The sequence below is a fragment of the Poromitra crassiceps genome (genome assembly GCF_964638095.1).
Source record: "Poromitra crassiceps genome assembly, chromosome: 15".
Lineage (NCBI taxonomy): Eukaryota > Metazoa > Chordata > Actinopteri > Beryciformes > Melamphaidae > Poromitra > Poromitra crassiceps.
The window spans coordinates 37,753,062-37,778,064 of record NC_139634.1 but is presented as its reverse complement, the minus strand read 5'-3'; the positions used below and the strand labels follow the sequence as shown (position 1 = coordinate 37,778,064).

The window sequence follows — 25,003 nt, the reverse complement described above, 5'->3', positions numbered from 1 at the left end:
AATGGCCCAAATTGGGCTTCAAACGGCCAAAATTGAGCTTCAGACGGCCCAAATTTTTCGCACGCGCGTCGGCCCGTATCAGCCTGGCCTGCTTGGTATCTAATGCTCGGCCTGAATTAGGATCCCAGTCCGCCCCTGCCTATGTCACACTGTATGTTGATACTGATGAGTCCAGTTACACAAAGCTATATGCAGCACACACATTTAGATGGTAAATCAAGAGTTTATATTCACAAGTTACACAAAAGATTTAAAATGTGCTATATTTTAAAGACAAATTAGGCTAATCACTGCATATAGGCTATATGTAAATAAACAGTGCCACATATACAGGCACATCCATTCATCAATAGTCTGTGCCAGAGTAAAATGAAATAGAACCATTCATATAGACTGCACTATATAACAATCACACCAGTGACAAGACTGTATAGTGACTGAGCTGGACAACAGGCGTTTTGATACTTTTATCGAAACCAGCTCAGTGGCCTTGTGGTCTGAGTGTATTAGCCTAGTTTAGTTGTTATAAATGAAGTTTTAGTTTTTCTCCAAAGAAATTTCCAGGGGGGGCTTAGGGGGGGCTTGGCTAATTTCAGACTGTCGCACACTCTGTATATCTCTAACTCTCGTAACTCTCTCAACTCTCTCTCGTAATGGGACATGCCCCGTCTTTTATTGTCACACGAACACCACAACACATGCATGTGGCCACAACACACTCATGCTGACGGTGGCCGGTGAAAAGTGTCCTCTGCATTTAACCCATCCAGGCATGTCCTTTCCTCCGGGGGGCAGGCCAGGAGCAGTGGTCGCTTTCTCGTACAGCGCCCGGGGACCAACTTTGGATGTTGTCGTCACTGGTTGGATGACGATGACGATCTGATCTTCTGCATGTTTTTGGTGGGGGGGGGGGGGTTATATACGGAGGAACCCCCTGGGGGAGCACGGGGAGAACATGCAAACTCCACACAGCCAGAAAGGCCCTTACGACGAGATACCCCACCTGGGCAGTAGGCACTGAAGATATGATTTGTATCGCTGGCTGCTGTAACACACACACACACACACACGCACGCACGTACGTACGCACGCACGCACGCACGCACGCACACACACACACACACACACACACACACACACACACACACACACACACACACACACACACACACACACACACACACACACAGGGTTTCTGGGAAAGTTACTCAGACACTTCTCTATCTCTCTGTCTGTCTGTCTGTCTGTCTGTCTCTGAGGTTTTCCATTGTCGTCATCAGCAGCAGAAACATTTAACACTGATATGCAGTGAGTTTAGTTTAGCACCATGTCAATTTCTACATAGGCATTTGTCTTATTTTGTATTAACTGTGTTTTATACATGTTTGCTGAGGTGGACTGGCTTCCAGGCTCTTCATACCCTAAATCTCAACTGACTTTCTCCGATTAAATCTATGTCTGATGGGACTTGAAGGTATCTTGAGACTTGTAGTGCAGAATGTGGATTGTCTAAACAGCACAAAAGCACCGTGTTTCTGATTCAGCAAAACCTGTTTGACCGTCGGCGTCTAGATCACTTTACCTGCGAAAAGTAGTTTATAGATATTCAGTATCTGGGCTTAGGTTTATCTTTGGGTTGGGATCAGGCTAACGTCTGGGTTTGGGTTGCACAGTCTGTAGAAATACAACCAATAGGAAAGTGACGTTTTGTTGCATTTTGCATTTCGTCACCTATAGTTCAATATTGGACTTTACTCAAACCCAAGATGACATCACAGGTCCAAGGACTCAAACCCAAGATGACATCACAGGTCCCAGGACTCAAACCCAAGATGACATCACAGGTCCCAGGACTCAAACCCAAGATGACATCACAGGTCCCAGGACTCAAACCCAAGATGACGTCACACAGTTCACATTCCTGATCAGCTGTGTCTCTAGTTTACCTCTTTCTCTGAGTGTGTTCAGTATATTGTTCATTATAACTTCCAGAAAGTTCGTTTTCCCATTCGATAACATCTTCAAAATAAATTGTATCTTATTTAGTTTTGTTCTCAATGTACATTACACTACATCTTTCTCTTTGTATTTTGTTTGTCAAACCATGTGTAGGTTCTCTGTCTAATGCAAATCTGTATCCAAATGAAGCTGTCGTGTAGTCTAAACTGTTTCCCTGCTGACAATCCTCATGTTGATCCTCTTCATCAAGCTCATTCAGTATCACGTCTTAAAACCCTTCTAGCGTATTACACTTGTTTTATGAAATTGCCTGTATTTTTAACTCTCAACATCCAATGTTGTGTTGTTATTATTATAATTACTAAAGTATTTGAGGATTATTTACACCACTGTCTATAATACAATATGGGTCTGAAGCTATACTTTTCCACACTTTTTTAGAGCTTTTTGTACAATTTCCACACTAAGACCTGTATTTTCATTTTGCAGACCTTTCCAGCTGGCTTCCTGACCTATAGAAACCCTGACTACATGTCAGTCCTTCCTGTATTTGGCTAGAGACTGGCTATTATATCCTGTCATGATTACAATCTAATCAAGTAATCTAAACTGGATGCCTCTGAATAAGCAGGTTCATATTTCCTTGTCAGTCAGCCTCTGTTCTTCCCCAATCAGCAGCCAATGATTCCCAGAGGAGCCGCAGACTGAAGCCTTTTGCTTTTTCATTCAGAAACAACACAAAGCTTTTCATTCCAAACATGCATGACCTCTGAAGCTGGAACCCGGCCAGTTTAATCTGATCAACAGGGCTGAGTTCAACCCAGACAGCACGTAGAAAACCGTTTATTTAAACGGAAACAGTGGTGCACTCCCTGTTGTGTTATGGAAGTGTTGCAGCCATCTGTTGGATGCACTGCCGATTTAAAGGGTGGGGTGGGGTTTATATACATGTCGCTGCTGATTGGGTAACACCTCTCCCACACAGTTTTCAGTAAACACGGCGTTCAACCCGGAAACCGTAGCAAAATGGTGCACACTGTTTTTAAGATTGAACACACCCCAGGTTTTTCTGGCTCACCTGACTGAGAGACTGACTTTGACAAGTGCAGTGGCGCTGCCTTGTGGTCGTACAGCATCACTACAGTTCAGTCTGGACAAAACTCTCCCATCAGGTATTTAAAGGGAAAGTTCGCCCCAGAATCAAAATACATATTTTCCCTTATACCTGTTGTTGTAGAAGCAACTTTGAGTTTAATCATCATTCTCCTCCCACATTAAGCAACATATGTATTATGTTAATACACAGGTTAACGTGAGCCGAGAGTGTGAAGGATCAATAAAGCCAGGAGTCAGGATGTTGTCTCACAGAATTGTATTCAGCCAAACATACATCTTTGCAATCGGAAGATTTCAGAATGACAGAATGACACACAGTCAAAGGCTTTATACCAGTGATACTCAACTTGCGACCCGGGGGCCAGATGTGGCCCACGTTAAGGTGCCGAGTGGCCCCCGGACCAATTTCTAATTCACAGTGAAAAGTAATGTTAAATGATGTTTGACTGAGCTCCAACTAACTTGTCAAATATCGCTGCCTGCTCGACCACCCAGGCACTTTATGTACTTGACTAACTTAACCTAACTATCCTGTGTGGACACAATTGTCAGACTAAACTCTGGTTGGCACCCCAAAAACCTACAATCCACTACAGAAAAATGTATATTATTAATGTTTGTTTATTACTGGCCCCTGGCCTCCTGTCATTTTGCACAAGTGGCCCCTGGGCAAAGCAAGTTGAGTATCCCGGACTTACTTGAGAGTTGGGCCAAAGTGACTTCGTCCCATGTCTGCCATCTAGTAAAATATGGTAACAGTTATTCACCTTTATACACGCATGTTTAACAAGATGTTACAATATTTACAGATTTATTTTATACAATGCATCCCAGAATTCTTCACCATGCAGACGTCCAGGTTGCATCAAAACAATAAAGAGGCATGACAGAATAACAAGACGACTTGCGACACTGCCACCTAGTGTCCAAATATACTCAAAACTGTCCTGTCAGAAAACTATCTTCAATCAGGAGATAAAGGTACAAATAAAATGTTGGCATATATGGCTCCATGATGATGCTCCTGCGATGATGACGGGAGGGCATCAGTAATGTATTGAAAAAAAGTTGTTTATCTCGAGAACCATTCGTCGGAACAACTTCAACATCGGGGAGTGCGCTTATGGTGACCTGACAGAGTTTAGTGCAGAATTCCGTGCAATTCGGCATTGCGCCACCCACTATACCTTACAACCTTGCAAACTAGATTAGTTTATTATTTATTATTTTTTGGGGGAATTTTTGCATGATTGCCATCATCAGCAGACCAATTTAATAGGCTACCTCACGTAGCCTATAGCATTATATAGGTCTATATATATATATATATATATATATATAGGCCTATTTATATAGGCCTAATAGCCTAGAGCCTAGATTATCCATTACCCTGATAATCTAGTATTAGGTATCTAGCTAGTACCATAACTAGCCAATCAACCAGCCAGCCAGATCAATCCAGGGGATGTTGGGGGGAATTGTCTGTCAACATTGGTCATGAATCATACAAACCCTTAAATCATCCTAAATACACGAATGCACACAAGCATGGAATATCATGCAAAAAAAAAAAAAAAAATCTTTTGGAAGGAGGTATTTCTCAGGAGTCGTTTTATTTTGAAAATCCCAGACAATACACAGCGAAAATGTTATTTCCTGTGTTAACTTGACACCAACGATCTTCTGATTGGGCGACGATTTTGAAGGTCCAACTCCCCAATGAACACGCAGGAGCAGCACAGTGCTATTGTATCAGCTGCCATAAATACAGTCATTCTGTCTTTCTGACTTCATTCGTTGCTGTGAAATATCGACAACTTTTGTATCATGCCTGAACCAGCCAAGCAAGCGCCCAAGAAGGGCTCCAAGAAAGCCGTGACCAAGACCGCCGCCAAGGGCGGCAAGAAGCGCAGAAAGTCCAGGAAGGAGAGCTATGCCATCTACGTGTACAAGGTGCTGAAGCAGGTCCATCCCGACACCGGCATCTCCTCCAAGGCCATGGGAATCATGAACTCCTTTGTCAACGACATCTTTGAGCGCATTGCTGGTGAGGCGTCTCGCTTGGCTCATTACAACAAGCGCCGCACCATCACCTCCAGGGAGATCCAGACCGCTGTGCGTCTTCTGCTTCCCGGTGAGCTGGCCAAGCACGCCGTGTCCGAGGGCACAAAGGCCGTCACCAAATACACCAGCTCCAAGTAAACTGCTAGAGCTTCAACAACACAAAGGTCCTTTTAAGGGCCACCCACTACTTCATGAAAGAGCTTTCTATCCAATTTATGGGCTACCAGTTTCAGGGGAATTTTCATCCCAAAATAAGATGCTGAAGTTGATGATTTTTAGTGGTTTTGTGTTTGCCCTGATCTGTCACATTTTTCACTATGCGTTTGCATCCAGCAAGATATAACTTTGTAATGTACCCTATCTATAATATATATTTTAATATTTTCTATTGTTTAAAAAAAACTAATCCTGTTTTACCTGTGCACCATCACACAAAGTCAATTAACTTGTAAATTATTTTGCGTTATAATAGTGTATCCATAAGACTGGCTTGTTTTCTGCTTTTCACACTCTGTGATTTGACTTTTGAAAACTAAAACCAAATGTGGGACACCATCTCAATATGTGGGACATGGGAAAAGGCATGAAAATGCTCTGCAGTCCCTCACAAAGTGGGACATCTGGTCACCCCAGCCAGCGTTGCCATATTGATAATTTGATCATTTTTATGACAGTTGTAATCAATATACTAATGGATCCTATGTCTCTTTATACATGTATTCTCACAACGTCTTTGCAGCCAATCATGTCCCCTAGGACAACGTAATTTTAGTTCCACCAGTGGTAGAGTGCTGGAATTTCCTATTCAAGAAGCATTTTTATTTTGCTGTACATTTAACTCAGTGGAAGTACTTACTGGTGTAAAATGTACTTTAAAAGTAAAAAGCACCTCATTTAAAATGGAACGTTGTGTTGTGATTTAATACATTTGATTTAAATCATGGTCATCATGAATCATCTTTTGTGGGCTGTGTGCTGTGTCTGTTGTCATGATTTGTGACATCATCAGTCCTCAGCAATGTCACTTGAGCAATTGTGAAGTCATCAGTGATGTCACTTGAGCAATTGTGATGTCATCAGTGATGTCATAATCCTTCCTGGATGAGGCTATGAGTTGTGGAAGACGGCCGCTGCTCGCGTACAATAATTTGCCTTCAAAAATGATAATTTTGACCCTCAGGTATATACGATAATTCAACATTTCCCACCTGGCAACACCGAGTCGCAAACCATATTGTTGAGATTGCTGAGATCCATCGCTACCAGAAATCTACCCTAGTAGGCTGTATTGAAGAAAAGTCCTTCATGAATTTCTACCCACAGGCCATCACTCTGATGAATGCACCAGCCTGATCACTTAGCTTACTGTGGAATAACGTACTGTGTTAAATTACTGTGCACACACTCACCGTCTTATGTACGTTTTCTGGGAAATAACTGAAGTACCTGACTCAAAGCCTCGTTCACATTGAACGACATACAACTGTGCTATATCTGAAACATCTGTATTTAAACCTCTGGACAATGTCCACTTTTTCCTTTCATGTTGAACGGCATATAATCATGCGATATCGGGAAACATGCATGTATAAGCCTCTGTTTACAATTCTACGTGGCATATTGACACATGTAGGGCCTTCTGCACCTGTACACTCCCTCATACTGTATACGTATTTACAATTGACTCCTTACACCACACTTATAGTAGTTACTGTACATTTACATTCCTTCATAAATACATATTTAAAATAGACACTTTACACAACACTTAATTAACTGTAAATTTCTGCTTATGTCTAAATGTAAAAATGTTGCCTGTTTTTTGTTGGTATTGTGCATACCTTTCTTTATTTTTTCTCTGTATGTGTTTACTATGAGAGCAAAGCAAACTGGAGCCCAATTCCTTGTATGTGTAGCCTACATGCCAATAAAGCTGATTCTGATTCTGAATACCCGCCTAAATTCAAACTCAGCCGCGCGCTGCTTCTCCGCAGCCTCTTTTCTGATTGGACGGACAGGAACCGCCCTGTCCACTCCAGAATATATAAGCCAGGGTTTCCCTTGTGCTTTACATTTTCTTTTGAGTCTCTCAACTCTAGAAAGAAGACTTCACCATGAGTGGCAGGGGCAAAACCGGCGGAAAGGCTCGCGCAAAGGCGAAGACGCGCTCATCTCGTGCAGGGCTCCAGTTCCCGGTCGGCCGTGTCCACAGGCTGCTGCGCAAAGGAAACTATGCCCAGCGTGTCGGTGCTGGAGCCCCGGTCTATCTGGCGGCGGTCCTTGAGTATCTGACCGCTGAGATCCTGGAGTTGGCTGGAAACGCTGCCCGCGACAACAAGAAGAGCCGCATCATCCCCCGTCACCTGCAGCTGGCCGTCCGCAACGACGAGGAGCTCAACAAGCTGCTGGGCGGAGTCACCATCGCTCAGGGCGGTGTGCTGCCCAACATCCAGGCGGTGCTGCTGCCCAAGAAGACCGAGAAGGCTGCCAAGAAGTAAACTCCACCAAGCCTGTCCAAACATCAAACCAAAGGCTCTTTTAAGAGCCACCCACTCACTACAAAAGAGCAATCCTTACTATTTCTAACGAAGTAGCCAACTTACACTAGGTATATGGTTGTCCATCATTTTGACATCCTTCAAGATGCGTCAGTGTCACTTCTTTAATTTGCTTAATGTTGAAACCTATGTGGGATATGCAGATAAACAAACCTGCTGTCAGGATTCAGCTTAAAACTAAAATGTGAATCAGTTCCTGAGAGCCTCTTTTTACAACTTTATTGTGGCAAGTATACATACAAGTATACATACAATGACAACACACTATGTATTACAACTGTACAACATAATTTCACAAAAACACGCCGGGGAGAGGGTTACTAAATTGGACAAAAAAGAAGATAAGCAACAAGTTTAATGAATATCTTGTAAAGCTTGAAGTAGTTGTACGCTTTAACAGCTTTTTTGTTTGTACATTCAGATGTCGTTGAAATGTATTGTTTAATGTAAGCAGTCAGCTCTGGAAAGTTTGGCTTTTTGCTTACAAATTTGGATCTGTGAATGTAAAATTTGGTCAAAATAATTCATTAATCGCGTAAAACTGAGCAGAGATTCCTGTCATATTCAATAAATCCAAACAATAAATTTTTCTAAAGTAAAGAGAAGAAGTGAGGGTAAATGTGATCAGCAATAAATTGTGACAATTTACTCCGTAGTTGTTTTGTGGGGTCCCCACAAAAGGTGCAACTTTCTTAAGCCTCTGCATATAAAGTTGGGTAAAACCTGTGAATCATTTTAAAGGAGATGTCTTTGACTTTGTTAGTGACAAAAAACTTATTTGGTAATAGCCAAACTTTTCCCCAGCAGATATTTCCATTCAAAGCAGACCAATAGAGCTCAACAGTCATGATGTGATGTTTTTTGCCCCAGAAGTGAATTCCCCAAACATTTTCTGCATAGACATTTCGAAAATTCCTTTTACTTAATGAGTTAAAGGAACACTCCGCCCATTTTCAACCAGCTTTGTATCATTAGAACATCAGTAGTATATCAGAAAACTGTAAACGGTTTTGAAGTCTGTCATTTAATTTGACAGTTATTGAGTGTTAAAGTGTGGACCAGTGACATCACTGGTCCACACTAACTCAAATTAATAACTCATTAACTCAAATCAACTCTCAATTACTGTCAAACTAGATGAATGATGAATAGTTTGACAGTTATTTAGAGTTGATTTGAGTTCACGAGCATACAGCCATGTCACAGTCACGCGACGAAACTCAACAAACCGCAGGCGGGGAGCCGCACAGTGCTATTTGCATCACTGGCCTATAAATACAGTCGTTCTGTCTTGCTGACTTCATTCGTTGCTGTGAAGTACCGAGATCCCACCATGCCTGAACCCGCGAAGTCAGCGCCCAAGAAGGGCTCCAAGAAAGCCGTGACCAAGACCGCCGCCAAGGGCGGCAAGAAGCGCAGAAAGTCCAGGAAGGAGAGCTATGCCATCTACGTGTACAAGGTGCTGAAGCAGGTCCATCCCGACACCGGCATCTCCTCCAAGGCCATGGGAATCATGAACTCCTTTGTCAACGACATCTTTGAGCGCATCGCCGGTGAGGCGTCTCGCTTGGCTCATTACAACAAGCGCCGCACCATCACCTCCAGGGAGATCCAGACCGCTGTGCGTCTTCTGCTGCCCGGTGAGCTGGCCAAGCACGCCGTGTCCGAGGGCACAAAGGCCGTCACCAAATACACCAGCTCCAAGTAAACTGCCTGGAACTACATCACCAAAAGGCCCTTTTAAGGGCCACACACAACTTCTACAAAGAGCCTAATAATTTAATTTGTATAGTGACTTAATGGTGGTATACAATGACAGTGTGTATTGGACGCCCCATAGGACTTAATGCATCTTGTTTACACTGCCCAGTATGTGAAAGGCCCTTTCCATACTATGCAACTAGACGCATAATTATGATATTGTCATCTGAAATCCGAACAATCACTAGATGAAGCAGGGTCACGGGTATATAGAAAACTAAATAACAAATGCCATGTACATAATGCTACAGCCTAAAAATGAAATCACACAATTACCAGTAGGTCTACTATTTTTCCATCATATCTCCATCTTCAAATTTACATATTAAGCCTATGTAGACTACTACAGTTTTCCTGTTTGGTCGATATAGGCTACTTTAACCTACAGTGGAAAAATAGGCTACTTTAAAATCAGTTACCATGCTATCTTCTACCATCTATCTTTTTTTGATTGAGACAGTAGGCCTAAGTTGTCTGAAATATTATTCACTTTTTTTTCACAAGTATGTTTATTGAGTGTTGTTCTTTTTATTTAAACAAAAACAAATTGCTCAGTACAACATTGGTCTACAGTACACAATCAGTCAATCACACAGTCACACAGTCACACAATCACAATCAATGAGTTAGACATCTCAAGAATAAACCCTTTCCTTACATACAAATAATGAGTCATTGAGCAAGATACTAAATTGCAAAATAAATGGGGGGGGGGGGGGGGGGGGGGGGGGTTACACAATTAGTCAAGGAGAATACTTGATGCCACTCTGGAATTGGAGAAGTTAAGATATGGCGACCATATTTTTTGTAAACTGTACTTTTGAGGAGTTAAGTAGGCAGGTCATATATTCAAGAGTAAAGCATTCTATTATGAGAGTTTGTTTTAGTGGGAGGCTTGTCATTTATCCCTTTTTAAATATACTTTATTAAATTATTCAGTCAGGGGTTACATTTACAGTAAATACATTGTATAAACAGTAGAAAGCAATAATTATCAAAAATAAGAAGTCTGTTAGAAAGTGAGCAGGTGCCAGGGTGTGGGTCTCTTTGTTCTGATGTCCAGTGTTCTTAGTCTTTTCAGTTCTGTTATGATTTGTTTATAGACCACTCCACCCGGGATGACGGCTTGGTGGATAACCGTGGCACATCTCGTTTTCCACAACTTGGCCACGACCACACAAACAACTGTCCAGAAAAAGTCCTGGTGTGGCCCTGGCATTGTTTCATCGAAAACACCATACATCACATCATTATAATTCACAGTAACATTAAGACCGATACTGACCATTTTCCCCCAAACATATTTAGATCGCTCACAGTTTAGGAGCAGATGTTCTATGGTTTCATCCTCTATGCAGTCATCCATAGGACACTCTTTGGTTGTGACAAAGCAGCTCCACTTAACGACTGTTCGGACTGCCAGTCTGCCAACTGAGACCAGCCACATGATGTCTCTCTTGTTTTCTGAGAGACTCTTACTAAATACATTTCTGATACAGACCTGAGAGCTTGTTTCATCCAAATGTTTGTAGGGGAAAACACCACCATACAATTCACTACACAATTTTACATATATATATTTGCTGGACATTTGATTCCAGGCAATATTCATGTGTGCAAACTTGTTCACAAGATCACCATACAAAAGTTTGTAATATGGAACTGAGCTCCTTGCTCGTCCTATTTTTTTGGTCCAGCTCAGGGCCTCACCTATCCATATGGCCTTTCGCTCTATGGCTGATGCAACGTTCTTACAGAAGGCGATATTTACTTTTAACCCCAGATCAACAGCCCCAAGGCCTCCCTCCTTTTTACTCTTATAGAGTAGCTCCCTTTTTGTGACCTCCCTGGTGGTTCCCCATATGAAGTTCACTATAGTTTTAGAAATTTTCTTTAATGTCTGGGCTTTGGGGGGGAAAACAGTTGCTAAAAACAATAATTTGGATAAAACAAACATTTTTATTATTAATATTCTAGTTTTATAGTTATTTAATTTATTACCCCATTTCTCAAGTTCTTCCTTTATTTCTATTTCAATCATGAGAGACTCGTAATATAATTTTAACAAACTTTATTGAATCAGAATAGACAGTTTGAGTATGGCGTATGACTCCATGATGCGTATGACTCCATGATGTGACGCTCCTCTTGCTTATGAGAGAGGGGCGTCAGTGCTATGATGTGACGCTCCTCTTGCTTATGAGAGAGGGGCGTCAGTGCTGTATGAGATAGGACATCCCCCTTAAGGGGATCTGTTTCCAACAGGAGTCATAACATTGGTGGTGATCTGGGGAGGTGGTGGGATGAAGCTTCTTGCTCTGGAGATGCTGGATGAATGCGTGATGCTGACGCGAGGTGAGTGATGACTGCACAAGTGTGATTTAAGCTGTGGTGATGGGGGCTTTATATAGTACCAGGAGAAGGGCATTTATGATGTCATAACTGACGTCATTTGGGCAACTGACGTCACACTGCAAAGGTGACGTCATGGAGAAGGTGACGTCGGAGATGGAGACGTCATTTAGTGACGTCATTTGGGCTGAGGGTTATGACAGCATGGGGTGCTCTAGTAATGCCTTATTTGGTCTTCCATGATTGAAATTCAGTCTATGACTACACTTCTTTGCTGTCCCAGTTTTCATCGTAACAATTTGTATTACTTATTTTGATACCTAAAACTGTCATATAATTTCTATCATTTATATTAATTACAGGTCGAGAGTTATTCTCTCCAAACCAGACTCCTTCTGTTTTATTGTGGTTCAGTCTGGCACCGGACACCTCTTCGTATGTCCTAAGGTGTTCATTTACTATGTCCAGTTCCTTTTGGCTTTTGACTATGACTGTGACATCATCGGCGTAGGCCAGGACAGTCACTCGGTCTCCACCACTGGTTCTCGTCCCACTCAGCCTGGTATCCTCCTTAATTCTTTTTAATAATGGGTTGATGGCTAAGATATAGAGGGCAGCAGAAAGAGGGCAACCCTGTTTTACCCCTCTCTTAATTTCAAAAGAGTCTGTTAGAACTCCATTCACATTTACTTGAGTTATCGATTGTGCATACAACAACTTAACCATATTAATAAAATCATTTTCAAAACTTGTCATTTATCCATGACAGAAAAATGTTTTTCCTTGCTGCATAATGCCAAGATGGCATACAGTCATCTTCTAGAACTAGTAACCTCAAGTGTGTCTTAACTCGGATGACCGAAGAGATGAGGAAGGGTTCATACCCAAAGCCACACCAAATATTTTTCCCATGTCTTGTAAAATATCCGCCCAGTATGCTTGGATTTGAGGACAGAACCAAACACAATGAATATGTCCCTACTGAGATCTTACATTTTAGGCACAGAGGTGAAAGCTTTGGGTTTATTTTGTAACTTCTGTTGGGAGAAATTTGCAAACGGTGCAGAAATTTGAATTGCAGCAGTCTAGCATGGTTACACACGGATCTTCTTTATGATCCCATATCTTTCAACTATTTATCATGTAGTCGCATTTAGGTGACAATCACCTTTTTCAACCGAAAATAGAAGGATTTCTGAGTGTTAGGCCTATCTGTCACCAGATCTTTCCACTATATTATTATATAACTTTGCATCCCTGCATAATACTAATACATCAGCCTATTGGTTTTCTGCTTACGTTTGTGTACGGTTATATTTTGTATGACAATTTCCCCCACAGGGACAGTGGGGAAGTTTGGGCAGTATATTTTGTCTGATTTTATTACAGAAATAAACACAATATAGGTGACAAACGTCCTTTATTCAAAGACTCTTTGAGATGATCTGCTCTGAGACCAGCCTGTGACTAGAGAGATGGCAATATGGAGTTAATAATATAAATATTAAATTACCACAGTAGGCTACTACTAATAAAAACAACATACAAATGTTGTCATCCCTCAACAACTCACATCACATCTGAGCAAGGCACTTCCCCTCACAGTTCTTGGACAGTTAAAGTAGTGATCTCAGAATGTGAATATTGATTTAAACATCAGGCTGAAACTACATCAGCAGTAGATTTGTAAAATCCTGGACAAATGTGGATCCAAATTCTAATGATCAAAGCAACTGGTAAAACCACATGGGCTGTTTAAAAGTTTAAAATGTCGTTTTAGGCCAAAATGCAGAATGTGCTGGTCTAATGGACTCAAGTTGTTATATAGCAGTGTCTAAGTATTTGACAATTATGTCCACTGGAGAAAATACATGTTTGGCCTACTTTCATGTAAAATCAAACTATAAAAGAAAACATTATGTTCAGTTTAATTAATCATGACTGCATCATTCACCAGTGTCAGAAAGTTATAGTGCTTCATAGGAGCAGTCTCAATGTAACTCGCCCGCAGCATCAGTGTGTTTACTGACACGAAAACATCCGACAATTAAAACAAAACTAATCACAGCACTACTGTACTCTGACTTTTATTGTCTCGTCAGACATCTCTGCTTACTGGAAAACTAGTGTTGCCTGGAATATAAAGCATATTAAACCATTTTATTAGTTGAAATGCGAGGAAATCCCACTGCGAACAGAATACTGTGATGGTGTAATGCAGAGGTTTGAAGCTTCCCTGAATAAAGATAAAGTTTCCTCATTGTTAAAAATGACTCCATTTCGAAAGGAAACAAGTTTTCTAACAGCTCCAATAACAGTTACATTTCAAAACTGATCTGATCTGTGTCTTTTATCCCTAAAATGTGAGAGAGAAAACACAAGTGTCTCCACATTTGAGCTGCGCAGAGAGAGGCTGTGTGTGTTGAGTCTACACGGTCCTCATGCTGTGTATAAGTCCCGCCTCTTGCGCTGCATGGACAACACATTCCGGTCAGACTTTGTCGAGTTGTGTGAAGCAGAAAAGACGAGAGAAGAATGGCAGAAGTCGCTCCAGCTGCACCCGCCGTTGCCGCCCCGGCAAAAGCGGCCAAAGCCACCAAGAAGAATGCAGCGGTGAAGCCGAAGAGGGCTGTTCCCAGCGTCAGTGAGCTGATTGTCAAAGCTGTGTCCGCCTCCAAGGAGCGAAGCGGCGTGTCTCTGGCTGCCGTCAAGAAGAGCCTGGCTGCAGGAGGCTACGACGTGGAGAAGAATAATGCCCGCGTCAAGATCGCCATCAAGAAGCTGGTGGAAAAAGGCGCTCTGCTCCAGGTTAAGGGCACCGGGGCTTCCGGCTCCTTCAAGGTCCCCAAGGAAGAAAAGGTGAAGAAGCCGGTTGCCAAGAAACCCGCTCCTAAAGCCAAGAAGCCCGCTGCCAAGAAAGCAGTCAAGAGCCCCAAGAAGAAGGTTGCAGCTAAAAAGCCAGTAGCCGTAGCTGCCAAGAAATCTCCCAAGAAAGCCAAGAAGCCCGCTGCAGCGGCCAAGAAACCAGCCAAGAGCCCCAAGAAGGCGACCAAGAGTCCCAAGAAGGCGGTGAAGAAGCCCGCTGCTGCCAAGAAAGCACCCGCGAAATCACCAGCGAAGAAGGCTGCCAAGCCCAAAGCAGCAAAGAAAGCAGCACCCAAGAAGAAGTAAAGCGGTTGCCTTGATCTCTCCCCCAAAAAGGCTCTTTTAAGAGCCACCCACAACCTCCATGAAAGAGCATCCTTACTATGATTATTATTTCATGTCAAATTATGAGCCCATCACAACACATTAGACAACAGATTTAATATATTAATATTCAAAGTAAACAATAAATTAAAGTAATTGGTCTAACCATCTGTAACTAGATTGTGAACATTTTGTGACGTTAAAGATGAAGTGTTAAAATGGGAAAATAAAAGTACACATTTTAAATTAAGAATATATAGTTAAGACTGGCATCCTATCCAAACTGCTTTTCCTAGCAAACATTTCCACCAGCAGACAATACAATAAATAGTGTGTTAACCTATAAAAGTACTACGGTGGTTTGGGTGCTGTAGACTAGAGCTTTGCTCCAGACTGAAAATTGCCTTTGTTAAAAATGTCTCAGCTGCCATCGCTAGAAATGCTCTGGGTTGGTGACCTCAATGTGGAGGAAACTGCAAGGCAGAGCCAGACATGGCCCTATATATACATTCATTTATGGTGACTTTTTCACTGAATACCAGCATGTAGACTGGCTACCAAGTACAATGATTTTGAATTAAATGAATGCTCTTTATGGTGGCCTAATTATGTAGAAACTAATAACTTAACTAATAACACTAGCACAGAGGTGATACAAAATGAGAACCTCTCAGAGAGCATTAGAGATGGCTGATTTCTGTTGACGCAGCAACACCTGCTGATGGACTGTTACAGAGCTCAGGAGGTCTGGGCCATGTTGCAAGGTCTGGGTCTGGTTTTTAACATCACGTACTTCCATCATGCATGGTTTGCTGGAGGAGGTGATGCCCTCTAAGCAAGAAGAGATGTTCCTCCACCTCATCATTAGTCTGTTACAAATTATGTAAAACCAGATCTGTCATGAGCATCCAACAAACTGTTTTTGATAGTGACAGAGTCATAAGGCAGGTCCTGACTGAGCTCAGGAGGAGGAGAACTCTGGACAGGCAAGCTACTTTCCCTTGGAATCTACTGAACGGAAATCATACTTTATTTTGATGTATTATGAATTGCGAGTCTCCCCCCTCGACCATGTAATGATTGTATTAGTGCTTTTGTATTGTAAGTTTTTTTTTTGTATTTCTTTGTAAAACCCTCTGACTTTTTCGAAACAAATTCCTTTAAAAAGCACAACAGATATTTGATGCGGCAGATTTACCCTCTCCCCCGAAGCCAGGCACGCGCGCGACACACACAGACATACACGCACACACACAGACACACACACACACACACACACACACACACACACACACACACACACACACACACACACACACACACACACACACACACACACACACACACACACACACACACACACACACACACACACACACACACACGCACACACACACACACACACACACACACACACACACGCACACACACGCATAATTTTCGGCGGGCTTTCCTCCAATTGGTCTAGTTAATATGTTGCAGCTCGCTCCTCCCATCGGGCAGGCCAATCAGCGTGCAGCAGTACTCCGGCATTGCCTTTATAAAGCCGACATTCACTGCCTAGAAACTCATTTTCCAACTTCTAAAAGAAGGAAGAGCTGAACCATGGCCAGAACCAAGCAGACCGCCCGTAAATCCACTGGAGGAAAAGCTCCTAGGAAGCAGCTCGCCACCAAGGCTGCCCGCAAGAGCGCCCCGGCTACCGGCGGCGTCAAGAAGCCTCACCGTTACAGGCCCGGTACCGTGGCTCTCAGAGAGATCCGTCGCTACCAGAAATCCACTGAGCTGCTGATCCGCAAGCTGCCCTTCCAGCGCCTGGTCAGAGAGATCGCTCAGGATTTCAAGACCGACCTGCGCTTCCAGAGCTCCGCTGTCATGGCTCTGCAGGAGGCCAGCGAGGCTTACCTGGTCGGCCTGTTTGAGGACACCAACCTGTGCGCCATCCACGCCAAGAGGGTCACCATCATGCCCAAAGACATCCAGCTGGCCCGCCGCATCCGCGGAGAGCGCGCTTAAACCATCTGCTGTCTGACACCAACACAAAGGCTCTTTTAAGAGCCACCTCCATATTCACTCAAAGAGTTTATTCTGCGTTAAAAATGCAGCTCACACCCTTAAACAATACAGAATAATGGTACTATAAATAACATGGCAATATGGCTGGTCTAGTATGTGTATTGCAGAATGTTGTGTGTGAGGCTCTCTATATATATAGCTTTTTTTTTTTTTTCTTACACACCATTGCAACAACGAAAATGCACAGAAAACAATGTTTTATCCATGTCAATTTGGTAGTCTGCCTACGTGACGTATCCAAGCCAACAATAAAGTAGTAGCAACAAGTATAGGGTGATCTAAACATGCTGCAGCTTTCATGGTAGTTATCCTTCTGCTTGTTGGACGTTTTGTTTGTTTGTATTGCTCAGACAACTGCTATAACAAAATCGCATTTAGTACATTGACATAAGCCATAACAAAATTGCATTTAGTACATTGACATAAGCCACATGTCGATTGGTAATGGATTTTATTTTATTGTTAATATTAATGATTAAACTTAATGATTAGACAAAACGAATTACAGGCTAATGCTGATTGATTTATTGATTTAATCAACGTGAATAGCATTGCTTTGGACATTTTGCATTTCTGCATCCTGGGGGTGCTTTGTATGTTCACACAGCAGAGCATTTTGTTAAATGCACAATGCAGTTTGCTGCTGCAAGCTAGTTGCTTATATCACTACTATTGTGGAGAGAACCACTAAGACATTTGAACCACCACCTGCTTACACAAGACTATTAGGGTGGTTTTATGCTATACAAGGAAAACGTGCAATATACGATTTACTTAAGGAATGGCTTCTTTGGTAAATGTGGGCGGCTCTTAAAAGAGCCTTTGTGTTGTTGGTCGATAAATGAAGTTAACCTCCGAAGCCGTACAGAGTGCGGCCCTGCCTCTTCAGAGCATACACCACATCCATGGCGGTGACGGTCTTTCTCTTGGCGTGCTCGGTGTAGGTGACGGCATCACGGATGACGTTCTCCAGGAAGACCTTGAGAACCCCGCGAGTCTCCTCGTAGATCAGACCAGAGATGCGCTTCACTCCACCGCGGCGAGCCAGACGGCGGATAGCGGGCTTGGTGATTCCCTGGATGTTATCACGGAGGACTTTACGATGACGCTTGGCGCCTCCTTTCCCGAGTCCCTTTCCACCCTTTCCTCTGCCAGACATCGTGCTGATTCGTTTAGTTCTAAAAAGAGAACAAACTGACGAAGAGGCTCAGAAAGCTTCACAATATAAAGAGTGTTTGCGGACCTGAAGGAGGAAGGAAATAGCGCACTTTGCTGGGCGGTGCCAAACTCTGAGATCCTCCCCTCATGTTTATGAAAAGTTAGTCTACCAGCATTTCCCAACAACATCATCTAATTGCAGCCAGCTGGCTCTGCGGCGCTGCAATTAGATGTATCTCGCATTTCCAGTTGGTCGAGTTGTCTTTGAAAATAAAAGCGACATTTGAGTTTACTTAGAAAGACGTTTGTGATTTATTTATTTATTTAGCAGTAGGCTATTCTCTGAAATGCCAGTGTACCATAGGAAGCGAGCCTCTGACTCTCTCTGTCCACAAAACAGGGCCATCTATGTCAGTAGCAATACCATTAAAAGGGGAAAACAGTTATTTCTTGTTCACTCATTCATAGCTAGATGAGTCTGTTGATCTGTTACTCTCGAAATTATCAAGCATTCAATTATGATCAAAACACAATCAAAGTTAATAGCAGCTGGTAAAATAAACAGTGACAATACAATATAGGGTATAGCCTATAGGAATAATTTATTTTTATACTTTAATTTTCTGTCAGTAGCAGTATGACACCATTAAAAGGGGAAAACCATTCAACATATGCTCGAGTGACATCACTGATGACATCACAACTGCCTGATGACATCACAGTTGGGCAAAGTTGCCCAGGTCAACTGCTGACCTATAGGTGACTACACTTTAGGATGGTGATGATGTCATAATGCCATCAAATTGCCTGTGAAGGCCTAGAAATGTAAAATAGCGCTATAGTACCCCCCGTGGGCGGATTTTGTTCTTTTTTTTCAGGAGCATCTAGTAACCACCGATACCTGTCATTTGGTGAAATTTCATGTCTCTGTGTCATTGTTGCTATTTACACCCAGGTGCAAATAGTCCGTGTGCCTATTTTTACTCCGGTGTAAAAAGCTCATGATTCCAACCAATGATGAGACAAGTACTGTATGTATTTTATACGATAATGTACTATTATGTTGACTGTGTGTGCATCTGTGTAAGGCTTCGGTTATTCATTTAACATCCAATCTCATGTGTACATTGTGCATCGGGAGATCACTGCACTGCACTGCCCTTGCATAGGGTGTAAATAGCCTGGCCGTCACGGCATGCCTATTGGTACCCGGGTACAAATAGACACTCTGTACTACTATAGAGACAGTAAGAATAATGCAAATTATTGTGAATACTACTACTACTACTACTAATAATAATAATAGTAATAAATGCACATACATTATACTGTACTGTACATATTCACAGTCTGTGGTCCGGTCTTCAGTTAATGCATTTCTTGTACCTGTGTTCTTTGATCACTGTGTGGTTTTATCACCTCACAGTGCAGAGAAACTATGAAGCTGTTTCCTTGAAGCTGCTGGAGAGAAAACCACAGAGACCCCTACTTAAAAAAGAAAGAAAAACAAAGTAAGAGGGCGGGTTTTATTTGGTGTGACTGGTAAAACTCAAAGTGTTGACCTCACATCACCAAGCTGTAGAATGGGGTACACATCTCTGCAATGGCTGCTCTGTAAGTATGATCTATGCATGTGTGTGTGTGTGTGTGTGTGTGTGTGTGTGTCTGTGTGTGTGTGTGTGTGTGTGTGTGTGTGTGTGTGCGTGCATGCGCATGCTGCACAATGCCTTCAGATGGAAAACTTATCTGTTTGTGGCTAAAACACCTCTCTGCGTGTGAGTGTATGTGTGATGAGGCGTCGGTGTTCTTTTTCCACACCAGTTTGAGTTTCTGAAGAACAACCGCAGCTGCAGTCTAGTAATAACATGCAGGGACTTGCAATGCTATGTGACAATAGTATTGTCCCCTTTCCACTGAGGGGCCGGGCCAAACCTTGGTTCTTGACCTTAGTTCCTGGGTTCCTGACCCCTCTACAGCATGGGTTTTATGTTTTATTGTCTCTCTTTACTCATTTATGTAGTTTTTTTTTTTTTTTTTTCTCTTTGCAACACATGCATTTCCCCCCAACATTTTCAAGATCTGGCCAGGGACAGCAGATGGACAATAGCTGCAGGCTAACTCTGTCTCTTTCTGGGTAAGAGCACTTGAATGGTGTGGTCTGTTGTAATTACGACTTCACAACTTAAGTACCAGCTTCTGATGAGCACATGAATGCAGCATAACCCCTCAAAAAAAGTTTGGAAACTTGTGTTTGGTTGATCATCTCTGCTCTTACTGTATGCTCAGCTCCGTGTTGCCAGATACAGTTAATGGTTTCCAGCCCAAAGAAAAACGCACACAAAACCACACAAACAAATGCATGTCTATCTATGGAAACAAGCGGCTCTGTAAACCCACCCAAGCCCACTTGTTTTAATTTAGATTTAAATGTTGTCAGAGAGGGATACATATTTTCCAGGTGTTGATGTGAATTCCACAACTCCACACCATACTACTTACGGTAACTGGTGAACTCTCTGCCTCACTGACACACTTATACTGCTCTGCCCTACTGTGCTGCTGTTTTTAACATCCTGCTATGTTTTAACATGCTACCCTGCTGTGCTGCTGTTTAAAGGATGGCTTTACCGGTAATCAACCCACTTTGTATCATTAATAATCTCTGTAATATAAGCACATGGGCAGTGATTACCATCTCTCTCTGTTTTCCTCATGGAGATCTCCCATTTCCTCCTCTGGCAAAGCGCTCCATTGTGACGCGTTGGCTTATTATTCAATATTTACAGGTCTTCACAGCAGAGGCAAATCTTTCACGCTGTCTTCAGTATGATGAACCAATCACAGAAGTGTCACAGGGGCAAGTTCTGCAAGAGTGAGACAAGAAAAAGTCACTTGTTACTGTAGCTCAGCAATTTTATCTTCTTAGAATTCAATTTAGACCTGGAGCTCAAATTCTATCATTTTGTATAATAATAAATGAAGCCTGCGTTAGTTCATTCAAGACATGATGTCATAGTCTACGCCCCAGCTGTACCAGCTGACAGCCTCTGTTTGGTTCACCGTTTAACCAATTCTCCAATCACAGTCATTCTCACAACAAGGCGGTCCGTTTAAATAGGGCAGCCTCTCACTCACTGATCTGTTCCCCACTTTGCTGGATCCTTGCTGGATCGTGCGGCTGCTGGCAACGCTTTGCTAATCTCACGCTGTTACTTTCATTGCTGCCGTGCCGAGTTTGGATGTCAAATCTAGCCAGGTATGAAGTTCAGTAGGATTCTTATTATTGTTCATTGCACTTACTGTTTCTGGAGGAAGGATCTCTCATGACGATGAACGGACCGGAGCTCCTCCATTGATAAAACCGGGCAAGCATTAAGATCCTCAAAGCGTCTAGCCAATATCTCCGCATCCTGACTGGGGGCAGCCACGAAGAGCTGTTAAGTTGTGGAAACACTTTCCATCTCCACGCACAAGTTTTCAAGGAAGAACTGCACTTGCTCTGCTGTTTCTCTTCTGCTTTAAGCGGTTGGCTCACCTGCTAAAGAGCAAGTCTCCCATCATAAACGTTACGCCGGATGAAGTCCAGTCTGTTCTTGCCGCGCCGATCGTCCAGTGAGAGGCATGTGCGCTCCAGGTTTTGGAAACTCCCGTCTCTTTTCCACAAAGAACAACTTCAGGCCATGGCTGCTGGCTATGCTACTGCTAGCAAGCTATCGCTAAAACACAACGGTAGCCGGAGTGTGCCCCTGAGTGATGTCACTTCATCGATAAGGACGCTGGGAAATGTAGTCCCATCGCTGCGTTTCTTCATTAAAAGCTGAGTATTCAGTTGTGTATGCTATCATAGGTTCAAGCATTCAGCATGTTGTGTACTGTTCCAGCTGCTGGCCAAGCGCCTATATTCTTGTAGTGGTTTAAGCTATTCTGTTGATGTCGTGTTTGTTCTGACTGTTCCTCAAACAGCAAAGCCAGGGCTGTCGGCTTCTGCTGCTAGCGTTAGCTAGCATCAACGTCAGGTACGGGTGCCCTCCTGAGTGACGTCACCTCACCGACAAGGACGCTGGGAAATGGAGTTGCATTGCTTTCATGGCTGCGTTCTAAAGTTGAGTATTCAATCAAGTATAATTTCATGTAGCCTGGTGGATAAGCTACTATGTTGGCATGTTGATCTATCTGTTTGCTAACAGATTGATTTCGGCAATATCAAACCGATGTTTACTGGCAGGTATTCATCAGCACAACGCTGGCATGATGTAATTCTTATTCTGCTATATTATCTTGTGCCGCTAGCTGAGCCCCGGTGCACTCTGGTGGCGTATTATTGTAACTGCATCAATGCAAATCACCTCACTGGATGGTTTTTCAGTGGTTGTAATTCAAGCGCAGCTCAATTTCAGGGATTAAGTTGGAAATGCTTCTTAACCATGTTCAGGAATATGCTTTATCAATATATTCATTGGAAGTGATAATGATTTTCATAATAGGGTTTTTTCAAATGAAACTTGAATTCTGTCTATAAAACGATAGATGGATGGATTAAGTGCTTTGTTATGTAATCTGGAAATTAGTAAACATTAGATAATTCTGATCAAACCATTCAAAGTAATATGAAGCAGCTGGTAAAATATAAAGTAATGACTTACATCGTTGCTGCGGGTATAAGGGATATAAGCTTATTTTACATTGAATTTACAGTAACAATTAAGATGTGTCGATATAGTCTGAGTCCATAAAATTTGGTTGGTACTTTTTTATATTATAATAAAATAAAATAAAAAATAAAATAAAAAGCTGCATGAACCTTTGGTGAGACATAATTGTGAGGATTATGGAGTTCAATAATCACTCGGCTTCATCCAAGCTCTTGTAAGGATGATTGCTAAGCATATGTGCGGCTGAATTTCACGTGAAGCTCGATAAGCTTTACATCTTGGGCTATGGCAGTTAGTCCGATGCAAGGGCGCGTGTTGAGCACAAGAAGCTCAATACTCTAAGGTATAACTCATCAGTTTTATATTACAACACAAGTAAGGGGTGATTCATGTTTAAGCTCCAGAAGGATTTTGGGATAATTAATATTGCTGAGTATGGCAACAGCATTTTAGTACATTGATCTGTCTAAGCAAATAATATCAAGAATCGTAACAAAGTCAGTCTGCAGGTTTAGGTTAGCTGAAAGTGATTTTAGAGGTCGGTAAAATCAATTGTCTTTATCGTCACCTATTTTGCTGTAACAGTAAGATCAAATAAAGCTAAAAGACGATACTTTGCAATTCTAGACTAAAATCTCATCATGTTAAAAGTCCTAAATCCACTGTCATTTAGGAGTCTCCTCATATAGGAGGGGATACACCTGTAGGTGACCTGTATTTCTCCACGCGCCATCTTGGGACCGCCAGTCTGTTATAGAGTTCCTTGTCTGGTGAGTCCTCCTCCCTGAGGAGTATGAACAAGATATTCGACAACAAAGCTAGCGGCTAGTCCATTCTGCTGGAACACATTCATGTTGAGGATGGCTCCTCTGCTTGCTATTGTTTACTAGTTACATCATGGCATGCCGTCATGAAGGTCAAAGCTGGTAAAGTAACTTGGACATCTATAGGCCATTGTTTGGCCAGCATATGTTAAAGTTAGAAGGGATTCTGCTGGATAGGATAAAACAGTGGAACTTCTCAGAACCATCTTGGTTTAAGTTAATCATGACTCTGCCGCTGACCTCTATCCTTAGTTATTTTCTGTATGTTTAATCATTGAAGACAGCTGTCAATCAGGAGGAAGTCAAGTCAGTTTTCTCAGTATTATTATAGGTAATAGGGCTATCATCACAAACATTCAATTAGCAGTTGATATTCATGGTTCTCATCTGCGGTCATCGCTGTCAGTTGCAAGAAATAAGATATTTAAGAATCTCTTTTCAATTCAGGATGTTCCATGAGCCAGAGCGTGCATTGCGAAGTGCCAAAGACGGGATGCCGGCTGCCGCCTCAGTGAAAGCTAAGCTTGGTATTTCTGCACATGGAGTATAGTTAATTAATATCAAATATATTAAATGCAGCTCATTGTTTATAGTTTAGTTTCATTCAATATCTAATATGGAAATCGCAGTCATTATGTTCTGCCATCGGAGAAAGTGTTCAGCTTATATCTGTGCCAGGCTTATCTCTTCATAGGTAAAGTCATTTAATGTGTAAAATATTTCTCTTGGATAAAGATGCTGTGTCTTTCCGATGTTCATTCAAGGGGTAGGTCATGCTCGCTTAGCTCTCACTTGAACAAGAAAGGCTCTCAGTACCCAATGAGAATAGCAGAATGCTTGTTGCTTCTCATAGGTAAAGTGCATTTAGGGTATGCAACAGGCTAGGCTAGGCATACAGTATGGTTACTCTTGGGATGACCCTGCTGGTGCAGTACTGCTGCTGTTCCAGCAAGTAGCACCTGCTGGTGCAGTACTGCCGCTGATCCAGCAGGAAGCAAGTGTGTTTTGGGGATTGATTTTATTTGACATTATAAAATATTCCATTGCTGTCCCAACCAGTGACAAAATACTAATTTTCTTATTCACTTTATTTTTAAACAGACAGGGATGCTAAAGGCTCATCTGTTATCTCTCAAACTAATACTTGATCTGTCTATCCTCTAAGATTCATACCGCATGAGATCCTGATGTGGGGCAGGATTAACTCTGTTCCTGACTTGAGTTCGAAGGGAAGGCGACCTCCCGTTGCCGTCTCCTCTGCAAATGACGAGGAGTCCCTCGTCAGCTGCTCTCT

General features: G+C 42.4%; 2 protein-coding genes and 4 pseudogenes across 6 annotated transcripts; 5 read left to right on the top strand and 1 right to left on the bottom strand.

The window, feature by feature from the left end:
* Window positions 1–4,902: 4,902 nt before the first annotated feature.
* LOC310789846 (histone H2B pseudogene) lies at window positions 4,903–5,277 on the top strand (annotated as a pseudogene). The gene has a single exon. The product of its transcript is annotated as a histone H2B pseudogene (transcript).
* Window positions 5,278–7,253: 1,976 nt separating this feature from the next.
* Window positions 7,254–7,637, top strand: LOC310789653 (histone H2A pseudogene; annotated as a pseudogene). Its single transcript has one exon. The product of its transcript is annotated as a histone H2A pseudogene (transcript).
* A 1,393-nt stretch (window positions 7,638–9,030) lies between these two features.
* Window positions 9,031–9,405, top strand: LOC310790516 (histone H2B pseudogene; annotated as a pseudogene). The gene has a single exon. The product of its transcript is annotated as a histone H2B pseudogene (transcript).
* Window positions 9,406–14,345: 4,940 nt separating this feature from the next.
* On the top strand, window positions 14,346–14,981 carry LOC310790503 (histone H1 pseudogene; annotated as a pseudogene). The gene has a single exon. The product of its transcript is annotated as a histone H1 pseudogene (transcript).
* A 1,623-nt stretch (window positions 14,982–16,604) lies between these two features.
* On the top strand, window positions 16,605–17,015 carry LOC310790509 (histone H3.2; the record flags this gene model as incomplete). Its single annotated transcript, XM_083652208.1, has 1 exon — window positions 16,605–17,015. The coding sequence occupies one exon, from the start codon at window positions 16,605–16,607 to the stop codon at window positions 17,013–17,015; it is 411 nt and encodes a 136-aa protein (XP_083508334.1).
* Window positions 17,016–17,922: 907 nt separating this feature from the next.
* LOC310790523 (histone H4) lies at window positions 17,923–18,234 on the bottom strand (the record flags this gene model as incomplete). Its single annotated transcript, XM_083652214.1, has 1 exon — window positions 17,923–18,234. One exon carries the CDS (start codon window positions 18,232–18,234, stop codon window positions 17,923–17,925), a length of 312 nt encoding a protein of 103 aa, XP_083508340.1.
* Between the last annotated feature and the right edge of the window lie 6,769 nt (window positions 18,235–25,003).